At 34.9% G+C, this 15,599-nt stretch overlaps 1 protein-coding gene across 19 annotated transcripts in view; it reads left to right on the top strand.

Annotated features, from left to right (window-relative positions):
- The window catches only part of BIRC6 (baculoviral IAP repeat containing 6), a 285,292-nt gene that overhangs the window by 172,923 nt on the left and 96,770 nt on the right, over positions 1-15,599 (top strand). For 18 of the 19 annotated variants that reach the window (XR_008995888.1, XR_005033811.2, XR_008995886.1 and 15 more), the window contains 3 exons: positions 1,851-2,151; positions 5,509-5,726; positions 9,863-10,027. Coding sequence is in view for 15 of the 19 variants with exons in the window: in XM_036931659.2 (XP_036787554.2) it covers positions 1,851-2,151; positions 5,509-5,726; positions 9,863-10,027 (684 nt within the window). In the remaining 4 variants the exon portion in view is untranslated. The remainder of the gene's footprint in view (positions 1-1,850; positions 2,152-5,508; positions 5,727-9,862; positions 10,028-15,599) is intronic. The other variant, XM_036931655.2, reaches the window with a different exon arrangement.

Here is a 15,599-nt window from a genome sequence, read left to right as displayed (position 1 = left end):
TACCACCATCACCCCTTCCATACAAGATAAATCAGTAATAGCAGAAAAACAGGTATGGGATTAAGTCTCCTATGTATATAATTATAAATTCTGGACAAAATATTTTTAAAAACAATTATTTAAAGGCTCTGGAGAAGGACCAGCTATTGAAGAGGATTTAAACACAGAATGAATGGAACTATACTGGGTGAAATTAGCATCTGTACAACTTTTCTCCTGAGTTTACTCATCAGTCTGTGTGGGCGAGACAGAATTCCAGCAAAAGTGACAATGTTATTGGCCAGTGGAGTTGAATTTTTCCTTACTGGCTGGAAATTGAACAGGGAGGAATTCAAAAAGAATAGAGGCACATAAGGGAACTCCAAATTCTGCACATGAATTCCTGCAAAGTCATAGCTGGCTTCTGAATTAAGAAGACATAGGAGTCTTGAGGGCAAGCAAGAGTTGGAAGACAGACAGAGCTGTGCAGAGGTTTCAGCTCTCTTCATTATAGAGAAGACAAAATTTGTGATTTCAGTCCTGCCAACTTAGAAGTAGAAATCCTGGGCTTTTCCATTGGAATTGCAACTGAGTCATGCATTAAAGAGTAAAAACAATATCCCAGTAAAGAGATTCACTTGAGAAATAAAAGCAAAAGCAAAATAGACTCTCCTAATAAATTACAAAGCCTCAGTAAGTTCAGAGTGACCCACCAGTAATTTAACTATCTGCTAAAACAGAATGAAACACACTCCAGAGGAAGGTTATAGAATTAAGTTACTCTATCTTATAATCAGTGATCAGTATATAGTAAGAAAAATTACTAGACATGCAAAGAAACAAGAAAATGTGGCCCATAGTCAACAGTAAATTAAGTCAACAAGATCTTGCTCACGTTTTACCAGTTCTATCATTAATGTTCTTGAAGGCCAAAGAAAAAAAATACAATTTTGTGTAATCTGAGGTAAGTGGTGGTCAGAGATACAGGGTTGTATATTGCATTTAGTTGTCTTTAGTCTCCTTTAAACATAACCGTTCTATCTTGATTTCTCTTTCTTGGCCGTGACATTTTTGAAGAGTACAAGATAGAAATTTTGTCTGTATATGCACTCACATATATACATGTGTTTCCTAGGTTTTTTTGATAATTGGGCCTGGAATCAGACTCCCTCCAGCAATGTATGCATACCTATATCTCATATCTTCTTTTTAAAATACTATTTTACACTAAAAGAAGTCAAGACTCCTTGGAACAATTCTAAGATAGGGGCAGGGAATTCAGAGGATGAGCCTAGATATGGAAGCCTGCTTTCAGGGGGTGTCAGTGACCAAGTCAGATTCTACTTGGATATCAAATAAAATGATAGTAACAGATTAGAACCTACAAAGTAAAATTAGAATCCATACTGATAAAAATTAATAAATGAATGAATAAATAGATGGAGAAGAAGAGAATGTTGTTCCTTACCATTCAGTAACAACTAATAAATGTGGAAGGACTAATAGAATTAGAAATTACCATTTGGCAACCACACTAGTAATTACTGTTTCAGGCAAGAATTATAGAAATGCTAATTCTAATGGATCAAAATTTGAGGAGAAACAAGATACCTTGTCTCCAAGAATCAGTCTACAGATACTTAACTAATTACAAAGGAAAAAAATGGTAGCTTTAACTAGAGATACTTGGCAGACAACACCATATTCATAACATTTAAGTCCTGTTGCTTGGAAACTTCTTTTTTTTAAAAAATTGTCCTTTAGTTGATCCTTTTATTCCTATATTTTAAAGGGATCCTTTGAAGTTAAGTCTTCAATTTTGTACATGTTGTTGAAATGCATATAGCCAAACAAAACTTCTCTTTTTTTAGGTGAGTGCTCCAGTTGTAACTTCTACTACTCAGGAAAAGCCAAAAGACAGTGATCAGTTTGAATGGGTGACCATTGAGCAGTCAGGGGAATTAGTTTATGAAGCACCAGAAACCATTGCAGCTGAACCTCCACCTATCAAGTCAGCAGTGCAGACCATGTCTCCCATTCCTGCCCATTCTTTGGCTGCTTTTGGATTATTTCTTCGTCTTCCGGGCTATGCTGAAGTGCTACTGAAAGAGAGAAAACATGCCCAGTGCCTTCTGCGATTGGTATTGGGAGTGACAGATGATGGAGAAGGAAGTAAGTGTTTAGTATTATTAATGACATTTAATTTTAGGTAGGTTGAGATTTACTCAGATCATTGCCAATTATTCATCATTTATTTCTTTGATAATTAAACTACTAGATAATTTGTTGTTGGCAATTTAGTTCCAATAATAAAATAAATCCTAAAGAATATTGATTTTCATTTCTTTATTCAAAATTATTTGCCAAGTTTTTACAAAACAGCTGGGCATCATTGGAGGGATTTAAAGATGAAGCAGGTATTTAGACCCTTCCTTCAAGTAGCTGATGTCCTCTGGTAATAGCAATGACGAATATATGTAAACATGTAGACGTGGCAAGTTACAAGAGCCTTAAGAGAGGTACAGTATTGCAGAGGCTCATAGATGTGATACTATTTCCTTACTACTCAGCCATGTAAATCAAGTGCCATATTTTTTTTGTGGGGCCTTGCTGGATAGAGTCGATTTAGGTTGAGATGAGTTAGAAGAAATGATTTTGAGGAATGTTTTTAGGCTCAGATTAAATGACAGAGGATAAGTTAACTGATGAAAATTTGCATAAAAAGGAGCCCTGAGAGTTTATTTTTAAAAACTGTTACTGGCAACAAATCATGGAAAGGCTTGTTAACAATGTGTAGAAAATTACTATATCATTATATTTAAGCAGTGTAATATTAAAGTAGTGATATGATGAGAATCTTTTTTAAGAAAGGTCACCTGATAGCTGTGGTGATTATTTCCATTGGCCCAGAAGTTTTATTTAATGGAAGGAAACAAAAATCACAGTTTAGGGTAGCCTAGCAAGTAGATTTTCAGTTGGTTTACCTCTAATTCTTCAGTTAACGACCATTCCATTTGAAGATTAATTTTTTTTTTTAAATCACGTGGTTTTGATTAGAGGTGATAACTTTCACATGCCACTTAGAAGGAATATATTGTTAAACTCTTAAAGTATATTTAATAAAACTATGAATTTGAGGATCTTATAACAAATGAATATGCAAAGCACATACTTTTTTTCCTATTTTCGTATTTATGAATTCTTCAAAAATGCTAGCATTATTTAAATGTTTTTGTAATAATTATTGCTAAATTGCAGCTATGACATACTAAACAGTCCTGGTGTTTGGTTTTTTTTTTTTGTAGATAATTATTTTTTATTGGAGGGTAGTTGACACACAGTATTACATTACATTAGTTTCAGGTGTACAACATAGTGATTCAACATTTATATACATGATAATTCTAGGTACCAGCTATCACCATACCAAGTTGTTACAATATTTTGACTATATTCCTTATGCTATACATTACATAATACGGTTACTTATTTATTTTACAATTGGAAGTGTGTACTTTTTTTTTTTTATTTGTGAGGGCATCTCTCATATTTATTGATCAAATGGTTGTTAACAACAATAAAATTCTGTATAGGGGAGTCAATGCTCAATGCACAATCATTAATCCACCCCAAGCCTAATTTTCGTCAGTCTCCAATCTTCTGAAGCATAACAAACAAGTTCTTACATGGAGTACAAATTCTTACATAGTGAATAAGTTACATGGTGAACAGTACAAGGGCAGTCATCACAGAAACTTTCGGTTTTGCTCATGCATTATGAACTATAAACAGTCAGTTCAAATATGAATACTCATTTGGTTTCTATACTTGATTTATATGTGGATACCACATTTCTCTATTATTATTATTTTTAATAAAATGCTGAAGTGGTAGGTAGATACAAGATAAAGGTAGAAAACATAGTTTAGTGTTGTAAGATAGCAAATGTAGATGATCAGGTGTGTGCCTGTTGACTATGTGTTAATCCAAGCTAGACAAGGGCAATAAAACATCCACGTATGCAGAAGATTTCTCTCAGAACAGGGGGGGTGAGGTTCTAAGCCTCACCTCTGTTGATCCCCAATTTCTCACCTGATGGCCCCCCTGCGACTGTGCCTGTCTTAGGTTGTTCCTCCCTTGAGGACTCTTACCCGTCTCTGGCTAACCAGTCATCTTCCGGGGCCATACAGGGAAATGTAAAGTTGGTAAGTGAGAGAGAAGCCTTATTGTTTGAAAAGGTTAGCTTTTTACTTCTTTGCATATTTATGCCCTGTAGCTTCTATGCCCAGCATTTGTCTTGAGGTATCTTTACCACTTGGAAGAATTATGATACTCGGTAAATTTGATATGAGGCACGAATTCTATTTAAGGGTTGTAATTAGGAAGGAAGAAGAAAAGCTATAGAAGTAGCAGGCGGAAGAAAACATGGGAAGATTGATTATTTCTTTGACATATCTTCTTGTAGAGTAACTTCAGCATGGATAGGTTTTAAACTACTAATTAAATTGTGCACACACATTAACATAATAGGAGTATAGTTACATAACCAAAGCATACCTGTAATTACCAGCCATCTCCAGTGAAACCAAGAAAACCAGTTAGGCACCTTAGGCATTTGTGAAAACTTATCTATGATATGGTGGATATTGTCCAACTGAACTTGAACAGTCTGAGAGAAATCAGACAAATTAAAACAACCTATTCCTGGGGAATGTTCACATCCCTTATGTTCTTTTAACAGTAAATAGTCTGTAGTTGTAAATGGTGTTTGGTTTTATATGTAAATTGTATATTCTTATTTCCATAGATCAGTAATTTGTAATTACTTGGTCTGATTTTTTAATTTAATTAGATAAAGGAGTAAGAACCTTTGTATTTTGGGCTCTTACTATGAGACAGTAGGCATAACTCTACACAGAAAAGGAAAAAGAATTGCATGTATACCACTTCACTGTTTTTAGTGAATACAGTAAATGTTTATTAAAAAGCCTAATTGTGGTGTCCTTTCTGCAATGGTTGTCTCATCCACCATTCATATAGCAGTGGTTTGGGACTTGTTTGTTTGTGTGTTTGTATTTATCTAGACATAGAAGAGAACTATATTGCAATTTAAACAAAATAGTTTCACTCTTTCATTACCTGTTCATGGTTGAAAATTATTCTCAACGCTCAAGCAGTTACTTTCCTACCATCATAAGAAACTTTCAGTGCTTCTGTATCAGTTACTAGGTTTTAGTTTTAATTCTAACTTAGATCTTGATATCATGCACAAGTATTATCACATGACTATATTTCAGCTTTCTTTTGGAGTTTATATACATGTTGTGTTAGAGAGCTTTTCCATATACTCTTTATTATTGGATTTTAAAATATTGCTGCTCTGTTTGTGGTACTTGAGCTGTTTTCTAATAAATATAAAGATACACGTTTCTATTACATTGTCACAATTATTTTATGACCCTCTATGTTGTTCCTTGCTGTGTTTTTAGATATTTTGAAATTTTGAGTTCTCTCCTCTTTTTAATCTAGGTCATATTCTGCAGTCTCCATCAGCCAATGTGCTTCCAACCCTTCCTTTCCACGTCCTCCGGACCTTGTTTAGTGCTACCCCTTTGACAACTGATGATGGGGTACTTCTAAGGCGGATGGCATTGGAAATTGGAGCACTACACCTCATTCTTGTCTGCCTCTCTGCTCTGAGCCATCATGCCCCACGAGTTCCAAACTCTAACCTTAATCAAGCAGAGGTAGGTTCAGTTTATTTTTATTTATTTATTTTAAATTTTTTATTAAGGTATTATTGATATACACTCTTATGAAGGTTTCACACGAAAAAAAAAATGTGGTTACTACATTCACCCATATTATTGAGTACCCCCAAACCCCATTGCAGTCACTGTCCATCAGTGTAGTAAGATGCCACAGATTCACTATTTCCCTTCTCTGTGCTACACTGTCTTCCTCGTGACTCCCACACACCATGTGTACTAAACATAATACCCCTCAATACTCTTCTCCCTCCCTCCCCACCTGCCCTCCCCCACCCCTCTCCTTTGGTAACTGCTTGTACCTTCTGGGAATCTGTGAGTCTGTTGCTGTTTTATTCCTTCACTTTTGCTTCGTTGTTATACTCCACAAATGAGGGAAATCATTTGGTACTTGTCTTTTTATGCCTGGCTTATTTCACTGAGCATAACATCCTCCAGCTCCATCCATGTTGTTGCAAATGGTAGGATTTCTTTCTTTCTTATGGCTGAATAGTATTCCATCGTGTATATATACCACATCTTCTTTATCCATTCATCTGCTGATAGACACTTAGGTTGCTTCCATGTCTTGGCTATTGTAAATAGTGCTGTGATAAACATAGGGGTGCACATGTCTTTTCGAATCTGAGAAATTGTATTCTTTGGGTAATTTCTTAGGAGTGGAATTTTCGGGTAAAATGGTATTTCTATTTTTAGTTTTTTGAGGAACCTCCATATTCCTTTCCACAATAGTTGAACTACTTTACATTCCCACCAGAAGTTAGGAAGGTTCCCCTTTCTCTGCATCCTCACCAGCATTTGTTGTTCTTAGTCTTTTCAATGCTGGCCATGCTTACTGGTGTGAGGTGATACCTCATTGTGGTTTTAATTTGTATTTCCCTCATAATAATTAGTGATGTGGAGCATCTTTCATGTGCCTGTTGGCCATCTGAATTTCTTCTTTGGAAAATTGTCTCTGTATCCTCCACTCATTTTTTAATCAGGTTATTTGCTTTTTGGGTGTTGAGGCATGTAAGTTCTTCATATATTTTGGATTTTTACCTCTTGTTGGATATGTCATTTATAAATATATTCTCCCATACAGTAGGATGCCTTTTTGTTCTGTTGATGGTATAGGTAGATTCAGTTTTAATTCTTCAGATTATGAAGAGCTAAGTTAAATTCATGGAGTACAGAATATAATTTTTTTCTGAAGTAATTAATAGTTCACAGACTTGTGTATTCCATTTTTGCCCCTAAAACAAAGAATATTTAAAAGAGAAAGTATGAATTAATGGTTGTCTTCTCTGTTAGACTCTTTAAGAAAACCATAAGTTAACCTATCTACTGGAAATACAAAATTAATAGCTTAATAACCTTTCCCTTTTATCAGATACAGTGTGGTCCTTCTTCCTTTCCTTTATTTAACTTCAGAGAATCATATTATTTAATTGGAGGTTCTAACCAATATAGCAAGATAAGAGAAAAAAGGAACAGAGAAAAAATAACCCCCATCATTGAGATGAATTGATTGTGTTTACAGAAAATCCAAAAATAATGAATTATGTAAGTGAATTTAGTAAGGATACAGTGTCCAGTCTCAATTCATAAAAATGTTATTTCTGTATACCAGCAACAAGTATAAAATGAACTTTTTAAAAACATAGAGTAGCATAAAAAAATGGAAAATATCTGTGAATAAATCTGAAAAAATATGTGTAAGATATCTATGAATAAAATATATGAAATATTTTTAAAAAGCATTGATCAGACTTCAATAAGTTGAAGTCTGTGTCCATGTTTATTTCCAGTGAAGTAGAAAAAAACAATTCAATGTTGCTTCCTAAACTGATCCTCAAGTTTGATGAAATTTCAGATGTTTTGGAAGAAATTGATAATCTGTAAATTTGACAAGTAGCACTTCTTAAAAAATGTGAAGAGTCAGGGATAGCAAAGACAGTGTCAAAGATAAACCTATCTAGCAGGTTTATGCTATCACATACTGAAACTTACGATTAAGCTATGGTAGTATACAAAGATAGAAATGGAGCAAACAATACAGATTCAAATCCATGGTTATCTGATAAGTATGGTTTTGTCAATAAATGGTGGTGAGGTCAGTTAAATATCCATATTAGAACAAAAGGAATCTTTAAATCTTACTGTATTCCATATGCAGACATTAATTCTAACTGTATGATAGGTCTAAATGTGTATAATATATACAAAATATAACAATAACTTTTTATAGAAAATAATAGATGGATACCATTATGATGTTGGAGTAGACAAAAATTCTTAAACTGGATATGAAAAAGCACCCATATGGGGAAAATTTTGGAAAAAAACAACTGCATTAAAATCAAGAACTTTTTTCCATCAAGAATCCAATTAAGAGACTGAAAAGGGAAGTTTCAGAATAGGAGGAGTATATTTGTATGTATCTGGTAAGGAACTTAGATCTGGAATACTCAAGGTTCAAAGATTATGAAAGAAAAAGGCAGGGAACCCAGTAGAAAAAGAGGTGAAAGGTTAGAAAGAGCATTCCACAACAGAGGCTCTCTAAATATCCAGTAGCGTGAAAAGGTTATCTGTTTCATTAGTTATCAGAGAAGTACAAATGGACGCCTTATACACTGTAACTACACACACCATCAGACTTATATCAAAAAGGGCAATACTAAATACTGGCCCATCATCATTTGTAATGTAAAGACAGTAGAATGTATGAAGTAAAAATGTAAAAACAGTAGAATGGGTAAATAAATTGTAGTCTACTCTGTAATGGAATACTACAAGGTAATGAAGGTAATCCACTGCAGCCAGTTGTGTTGATGAATTTCACAAGCACCACTAAAATGCCAGACCTAAAGAAATACAGAGCAGGATTACATTTTGTCAATAACCTTATTTATTCTACTGTTAAATGTTACATAGTAATGAAATTTTCATTATCTTTTAAAAGTTTATCTTAGAAAATATAAAAGATGAATTCTTCAGTCATATTCATGAAACCATACTGCAATTTATGAAAGTATTGTATTTAATATTCTTCCTTAGAAAATATTCCCTTAGAAAGATACAAAAAGCATTGGTGTGACTTTTATCATCCAGTAAATTACCCTTAAAACTAATACTTCATAGCAAATGTTTTAAGAGTACATAGTATGTTAAATTTAATGAAAATTCTTTAAAGGATTCTTATTACAGAATTAATTTTATAATCCATAAAAAAAAATAATTGACCTTTACCGAGTTTCAGGGTTAATAAACCAATGATTCTCAGTCATTTTTTTTCTGTTAGTACATCATTCACATTTTCAGTGTGTCATCTACTCCCGAAAGAGATTTTTCTATATGTCACATTCTGAACAAGAAAGAAATTCAGAATTACTCCTTCTCTAAATAGAAGTAACCTTGCTTATTACTGTGATTGAAAACATATGACACCATTATGAAATTCTCCTGAGCTATGCTTTTACTAGATTTATCCTGAAAGATCTGGCTCATACCCATTTTCCTTTCACTGTTTTGTCTATTTAATTTTGAGTCATTGGTCTTTAGGCCCCATCCTTCCTGATACATATTTTAAATTATTTATTTATTCTTAAATATAAGCATTTGTTCCCCATTTTCTCATTCCCCTAATCCTTGGCAACTATCAGTACACATTCTGTCGTTATGTGTTCACTTACTCTAGATATTTCATTTAAATGGAATCATATGTTGCCTTCTTTGTGTGTCTTCTTGAACTTAGCATAATGCTTTTGAGGTTCAGCCACAAAGCATTTATCAGTACTTCATTACCTCTTATAGCTGAATAATATCCCATTGTGTGTATATACCATAATTTGTTTACCCATTCATCCATTGATGGGCATTTGGGCTGTTTCTACTTTTTGGCTATTGTGTATAGTCTTGCTGTGAACATGCGTGTACATACATTTGTTCATAAGTTTTTATTGGTATATACCTAGGAGTGGAATTGCTGGATCACATAGTAATACTTTGTTTAATTTTTTTGAGGAATTTACAAACTGTTTTCTGCAGCAGCTGAAATGTTTATATTCCTACTGATAAGTGTTTTTGATGATAAAAAAAATCAAATAGTAATAAACTTTTATTTTTGTTGTAAGCCACAGGTATCAAGTTCTCATAACCCTACATCAACAGAAGAACAACAGCTATATTGGGCCAAAGGAACTGGCTTTGGAACAGGCTCTACAGCTTCTGGATGGGATGTGGAACAAGCCTTAACTAAACAGAGGCTGGAAGAGGAACATGTTACCTGTCTTCTGCAGGTATATTTGCAAAGTACATATTGTCAGTGATAATAATTAAATTATGTTTTTGTTTGTATTGATTTGTAAATACTGATGACTGTCCAGCTCATCCTCAGCTACTTTTATAAAGCAAATTATGTTTGCTTCTCTCAGGACATTTAAGACACCACTGGACAAAGATTGTTCTTCCCTACTTGTAACTCTTAAATTTCTTCCCTCTCAGTTACCATCTTTACTGAAAGGAAAGTGACAGGGATGAAATTATTCAATAATTGGAAAATGTATCATATCGTGTTTTCTACTTATCATCTCATGTAAAGTGCTGTATCTGAACTCTGAAAAAATGTTTTGTTTCCTTCCTTTTCTTTTCTTCACACACACACACACACACACACACACACACACACACACACACACATCTTTGTCACATTGTTCTGTGACGTTTCTAGAATCAGGCAAGTTGAACTAGCGTAGAAAGTCTTTATTACCACAAAGGGGAGAAGGGAGGTGCCTAAATGTTAGCTTGTTCCTGCATCAAGTAATTTACTAAAATTGGCCAAGTCTTTGAGCATGATTTTCTGCAACTGTAGAGTTATAGGCTCATTCTTGTATAAAATTCTAAGATTCTATCACTCAAACTATAAAATGAATCTGTTCAATAAAATATGTAATACCAGAGTTGCTACTAAGTTTTTAAGTTTGTGTTCTTAGGTTCATTGCTTCTGTGTCTGGTTATATACTCTGCACCATCATGCAAAACACATCCTCCTGTTTCGAAAATGTAAAGAAAAATCTATTTCTTTTATTTATTGATTGATTATTATGGTATCATTGATATACACACTTATAAAGGTTTCACATGAAAAACATTGTGGTTTCTACATTCATCCATATTATTCCCCCCCATATACCCCATTGAAATCACTGTCTATCAGTGCAGTAAGATGCCACAAAGTCACTAGTCTTCTCTGTGCTACACGGTCTTATACCATGACCCCCTCTACATCATGTGTACTAATCATAATACCCTCAATCCCCTTCACCCTCCCCCAACCCTCCCTATTGGTAATCACTAGTACCTTCTGGGAGTCTGGGAGACTGCTGCTGTTTTGTTCCTTCAGTTTTGCTTCACTGTTACACTCCACAAATAAGGGAAATCATTTGGTACTTGTCTTTCTCCACCTGACTTATTTCAGTGAAAATAATACCCTTAAGCTCCATCCATGTTGTTGCAAATGGTAGGATTTGTTTTCTCCTTATGGCTGAATAGTATTCCATTGTGTATATGTACCACTTCTTTATGCATTCATCTACTGAAGGACACTTAGGTTGCTTCCATATCTTGGCTATTATAAATAGTGCTGCAATAAACATAGGGTTGAGAGTTTTTATCATGAATGGATATTGAATTTCATCGAATGCTTTTTCAGCAGGTATGGATATGATCGTGTGGTTTCTGTCCTGTTTGTTGATGCAGTATATGATGTTGATGGATTTTTGAATATTTTGCCATCCTTGCATCCCTGGAATAAATCCCATTTGATCATAATGGATGGTCTTTTTGATGTATTTTTTAATTCGATTTGCTAGTACTTTGTTGAGTATTCAGGGATATTGGTCTGTAATTCTTTTTTTGTGGTGTCTTTGTCTGGTTTTGGTATTAGAATGATGCTGGCCTCCTACATTGAGTTTGGAAGCATTCCCTCCTCTTCTACTTTTTGGAAAACTTAAAGGATGGGTATTAGGTCTTCGCTAAATGTTTGATAAAATTCAGCAGTGAATCCATATGGTCCAGGACCTTTGTTCTTAGGTAGTTTTCTGATTGCCAGTTCAATTTTGTTGCTGGTAATTGGTCTGTTCAAATTTTTTGTTTCTTCCTGGGTCAGTCTTGGAAGGTTGTATTTTTCTAGAAGGTTGTCCACTTCTTCTAGGTTATCCAGTTTGTAAGCATATAATTTTTCATAGTATTCTGTAATAATTCTTTGTATTTCTATGGTGTCCATAGTGATTTTTCCTTTGTCATTTCTGATTCTGTTTAGGTGTGTAAACTCTCTTTTTTTCTTGATAAGTCTGGCTAGGGGTTTATCTATTTTGTTTATTTTCTCGAAAAGCCAGCTACTGCTTTCAGTGGTTCTTTCTATTGTATTCTTCTTGATTTTATTTATTTCTGCTCTAATCTTAATTATGTCCCTCCTTCTACTGACTTTGGGCCTCATTTATTCTTTTTCTAGTTTCATTAATTGTGACTTTAGACTGTTCATATGGGATTGTTCTTCTTTCCTGAGGTAAGCCTATATTGCAGTATACTTGCCTCATAGCACGGCCTTCACTGTGTCCCACAGATTTTTTGCAGTGTTGACTTATTTTTCTCATTTGTCTCCATATATTGCTTGATGTCTGTTTTAATTTGACCTCTGTTTTTAAATGATCCATTGATCATTTACGAACATGTTGTTAAGCCTCCATGTGTTTGTGGGCTTTTTTGTTTTCTTTGTGTAATTTATTTCTAGTTTCATACCTTTGTGATTAGAGAAGCTAGTTTGTACAATTTCAATCTTTTTGGATTTACTGAAGGTCTTTTTGTGCCTAGTATGTGGGTCTATTCTGGAAAATATTACATGTACACTTGAGAAGAATATGTATCCTGCTGCTTTTGGGTGGAATGTTCTGTACATGTCTGTTAGGTCCTTCTGTTCTAATGTGTTGTTCACTCTGTCTCCTTATGTATTTTCTGTCTGGTTGACCTGTCCTTTGTATTGAGTGGTGGGTTGAAGTCTCCTAGAATGAATGCATTGCACTCTATTTTCCCCTTTAATTCTGTTAGGATGTTTTTCACATATATAAGTGCTCCTGTGTTGGGTGCATAGATTTATTTATTTTTATTTATTTTATTTTGTTATCATTAATCTATAATTACATGAAGAACATTGTGTTTACTAGGCTCTCCCCTTCACCAAATCCCCCCCAGAAACCCCATTTCAGTCACTGTCCATCAGCGTAGCAAGATGTTGTAGAATCACCACTTGTCTTCTCTATATTGCACAGCCCTCCCCTTTCCCCCACCCCCCACATTATACATGCTAATCATAATACCCCCTTTCTTTTTCCCCAGCCATATCCCTCCATACCCTCCCATTCTCCCCAGTACCTTTCCCTTTGGTAACTGTTAGTCCATTCTTGGGTTCTGTGATTCTGCTGCTGTTCTGTTCCTTCAGTTTTTCTTTGTTCTTATACTCCACATATGAGTGAAATCATTTGGTATTTGTCTTTCTCTGCTTGGCTTATTTCACTGAGCATAATACTCTTTAGCTCCATCCATGTTGTTGCAAGTTGTAGGATTTGTTTTCTTCTTATGGCTGAATAATATTCCATTGTGTATATGTACCACCTCTTCTTTATCCATTCATCTGTTGATGGACATTCAGGTTGCTTCCATTTCTTGGCTACTGTAAATAGTGCAGCGATAAACATAGGGGGGCATCTGTCTTTTTCAAACTGGGCTGCTGCATTCTTAGGGTAAATTCCTAGAAGTGGAATTCCTGGGTCAAATGGTATGTCTATTTTGAGCATTTTGAGGAACCTCCATACTGCTTTCCACAATGGTTAAACTAATTTACATTCCCACCAACAGTGTAGGAGGGTTCCCCTTTCTCCACAACCTCTCCAACATTTGTTGTTGTTTGTCTTTTGGATGGTAGCCATCCTTACTGGTGTGAGGTGATGTCTCATTGTGGTTTTAATTTGCATTTCTCTGATGATTAGGGATGTGGAGCACCTTTTCATGTGTATGTTGGCCATCTGAATTTCTTCTTTGGAGAAGTGTCTGTTCAGCTCCTCTGCCCATTTTTTAATTGGATTATTTGCCTTTTGTTTGTTGAGGTGCATGAGCTCTTTATATATTTTGGATGTCAAAACTTTATTTAATCTGTCATTTATGAATATATTCTCCCATACTGTAGGGTATCTTTTTGTTCTATTGATAGTGTCCTTTGCTCTACAGAAGCTTTTCAGCTTGATGCAGTCCCACTTGTTCATTTTTGCTTTTGTTTTCCTTGCTCAGGGAGATATGTTTATGTCCAAGAGATTTTTGCCTATGTTTTTTTCTATGAGTTTTATGGTTTCATGACTTTCATTCAGGTCTTTGATCCATTTCAAATTTACTTTTGTGTATGGGGTTAGACAGTGATCCAGTTTCATTCTCTTACATGTAGCTGTCCAGTTTTGCCAGCACCATCAGTTGAAGAGACTGTCATTTCCCCAATGTATGTCCATGGCTCCTTTATCATGTCTTAATTGACCATACATGTTTGGGTTAATGTCTGGAGTCTCTAATCTGTTCCACTGGTCTTTGACTCTGTTCTTTTGCCAGTACCAAATTGTCTTGATTACTATGGCTTTGTAGTAGAGCTTGAAGTTGGGGAGTGAGATCCCCCCCCCATTTTATTCTTCTTTCTCAGGATTGCTTTGGCTATTTGGGGTCTTTGGTGTTTCCATATGAATTTTTGAACTAATCGTTCCAGTTCGTTGAAGAATGTTGTTGGTAATTTGGTAGAGATTTCATTGAATTTGTAGATTGCTTTAGGCAGGATGCCCATTTTGACGATATTAATTCTTCCTAGCCAAGAGCATGGGATGAGTTTCCATTTGTTAGTGTCCTCTTTAATTTCTCTTAAGAGTGCTTTATAGTTTTCAGTGTATAGGTCTTTCACTTTCTTGGTTAGGTTTATCCCTAAGTATTTTATTCTTTTTAATGGAATTGTTTTCCTGATTTCTCTTCCTATTGGTTCATTGTTAGTATATAGGAAAGCCACAGATTTATGTGTGTTGATTTTGTATCCTACAACTTTGCTGTATTCCTATATCAGTTCTAGTAGTTTTGGAGTGGAGTCTTTAGGGTTTTTTATGTACAATATCATGTCATCTGCAAATAGTGACAGTTAACTTCCTCCTTACCAGTCTGGATTCCTTGTATTTCTTTGTTTTGTCTTATTGCCGTGGCTAGGACCTCCAGTACTATGTTAAATAACAGTGGGGAGAGTGGACATCTCTGTCTTGTTCCTGATCTCAGAGGAAAAGCTTTCAGCTTCTTGCTGTTAAGTATGATGTTGGCTGTGGGTTTATCATATATGGCCTTGATTATGTTGAGGTATTCGCCCTCTATACCCGTTTTGTTGAGAGTTTTTATGATGACTGGATGTTGAATTTTGTCGAATGCTTTTTCAGCATCTATGGAGATGATCATGTGGTTTTTGTCCTTTTTGTTTATATGGTGGATGATGTTGATGGATTTTCGAATGTTGTATCATCCTTGCATCCCTGGGATGAATCCCACTTGGTCATGGTGTATGATCCTTTTGATATATTTTTGAATTCGGTTTGCTAATATTTTATTGAGTATTTTTGCATCTACGTTCATCAGGGATATTGGTCTGTAAATTTCTTTTTGGTGGAGTCTTTGCCTGGTTTTGGTATTAGGGTAATGTTGGCTTCATAGAATGAGTTTGGGAGTATTCTCTCCTCTTCTATTTTTTGGAAAACTTTAAGGAGAATGGGTATTATGTCTTCTCTGTATGTCTGATAAAATTCCGTG

The sequence above is a fragment of the Manis pentadactyla genome, chromosome 2 (genome assembly GCF_030020395.1).
Source record: "Manis pentadactyla isolate mManPen7 chromosome 2, mManPen7.hap1, whole genome shotgun sequence".
Taxonomy (NCBI): Eukaryota; Metazoa; Chordata; class Mammalia; order Pholidota; family Manidae; genus Manis; species Manis pentadactyla.
This window is presented reverse-complemented; position numbering and strand designations above follow the sequence as displayed.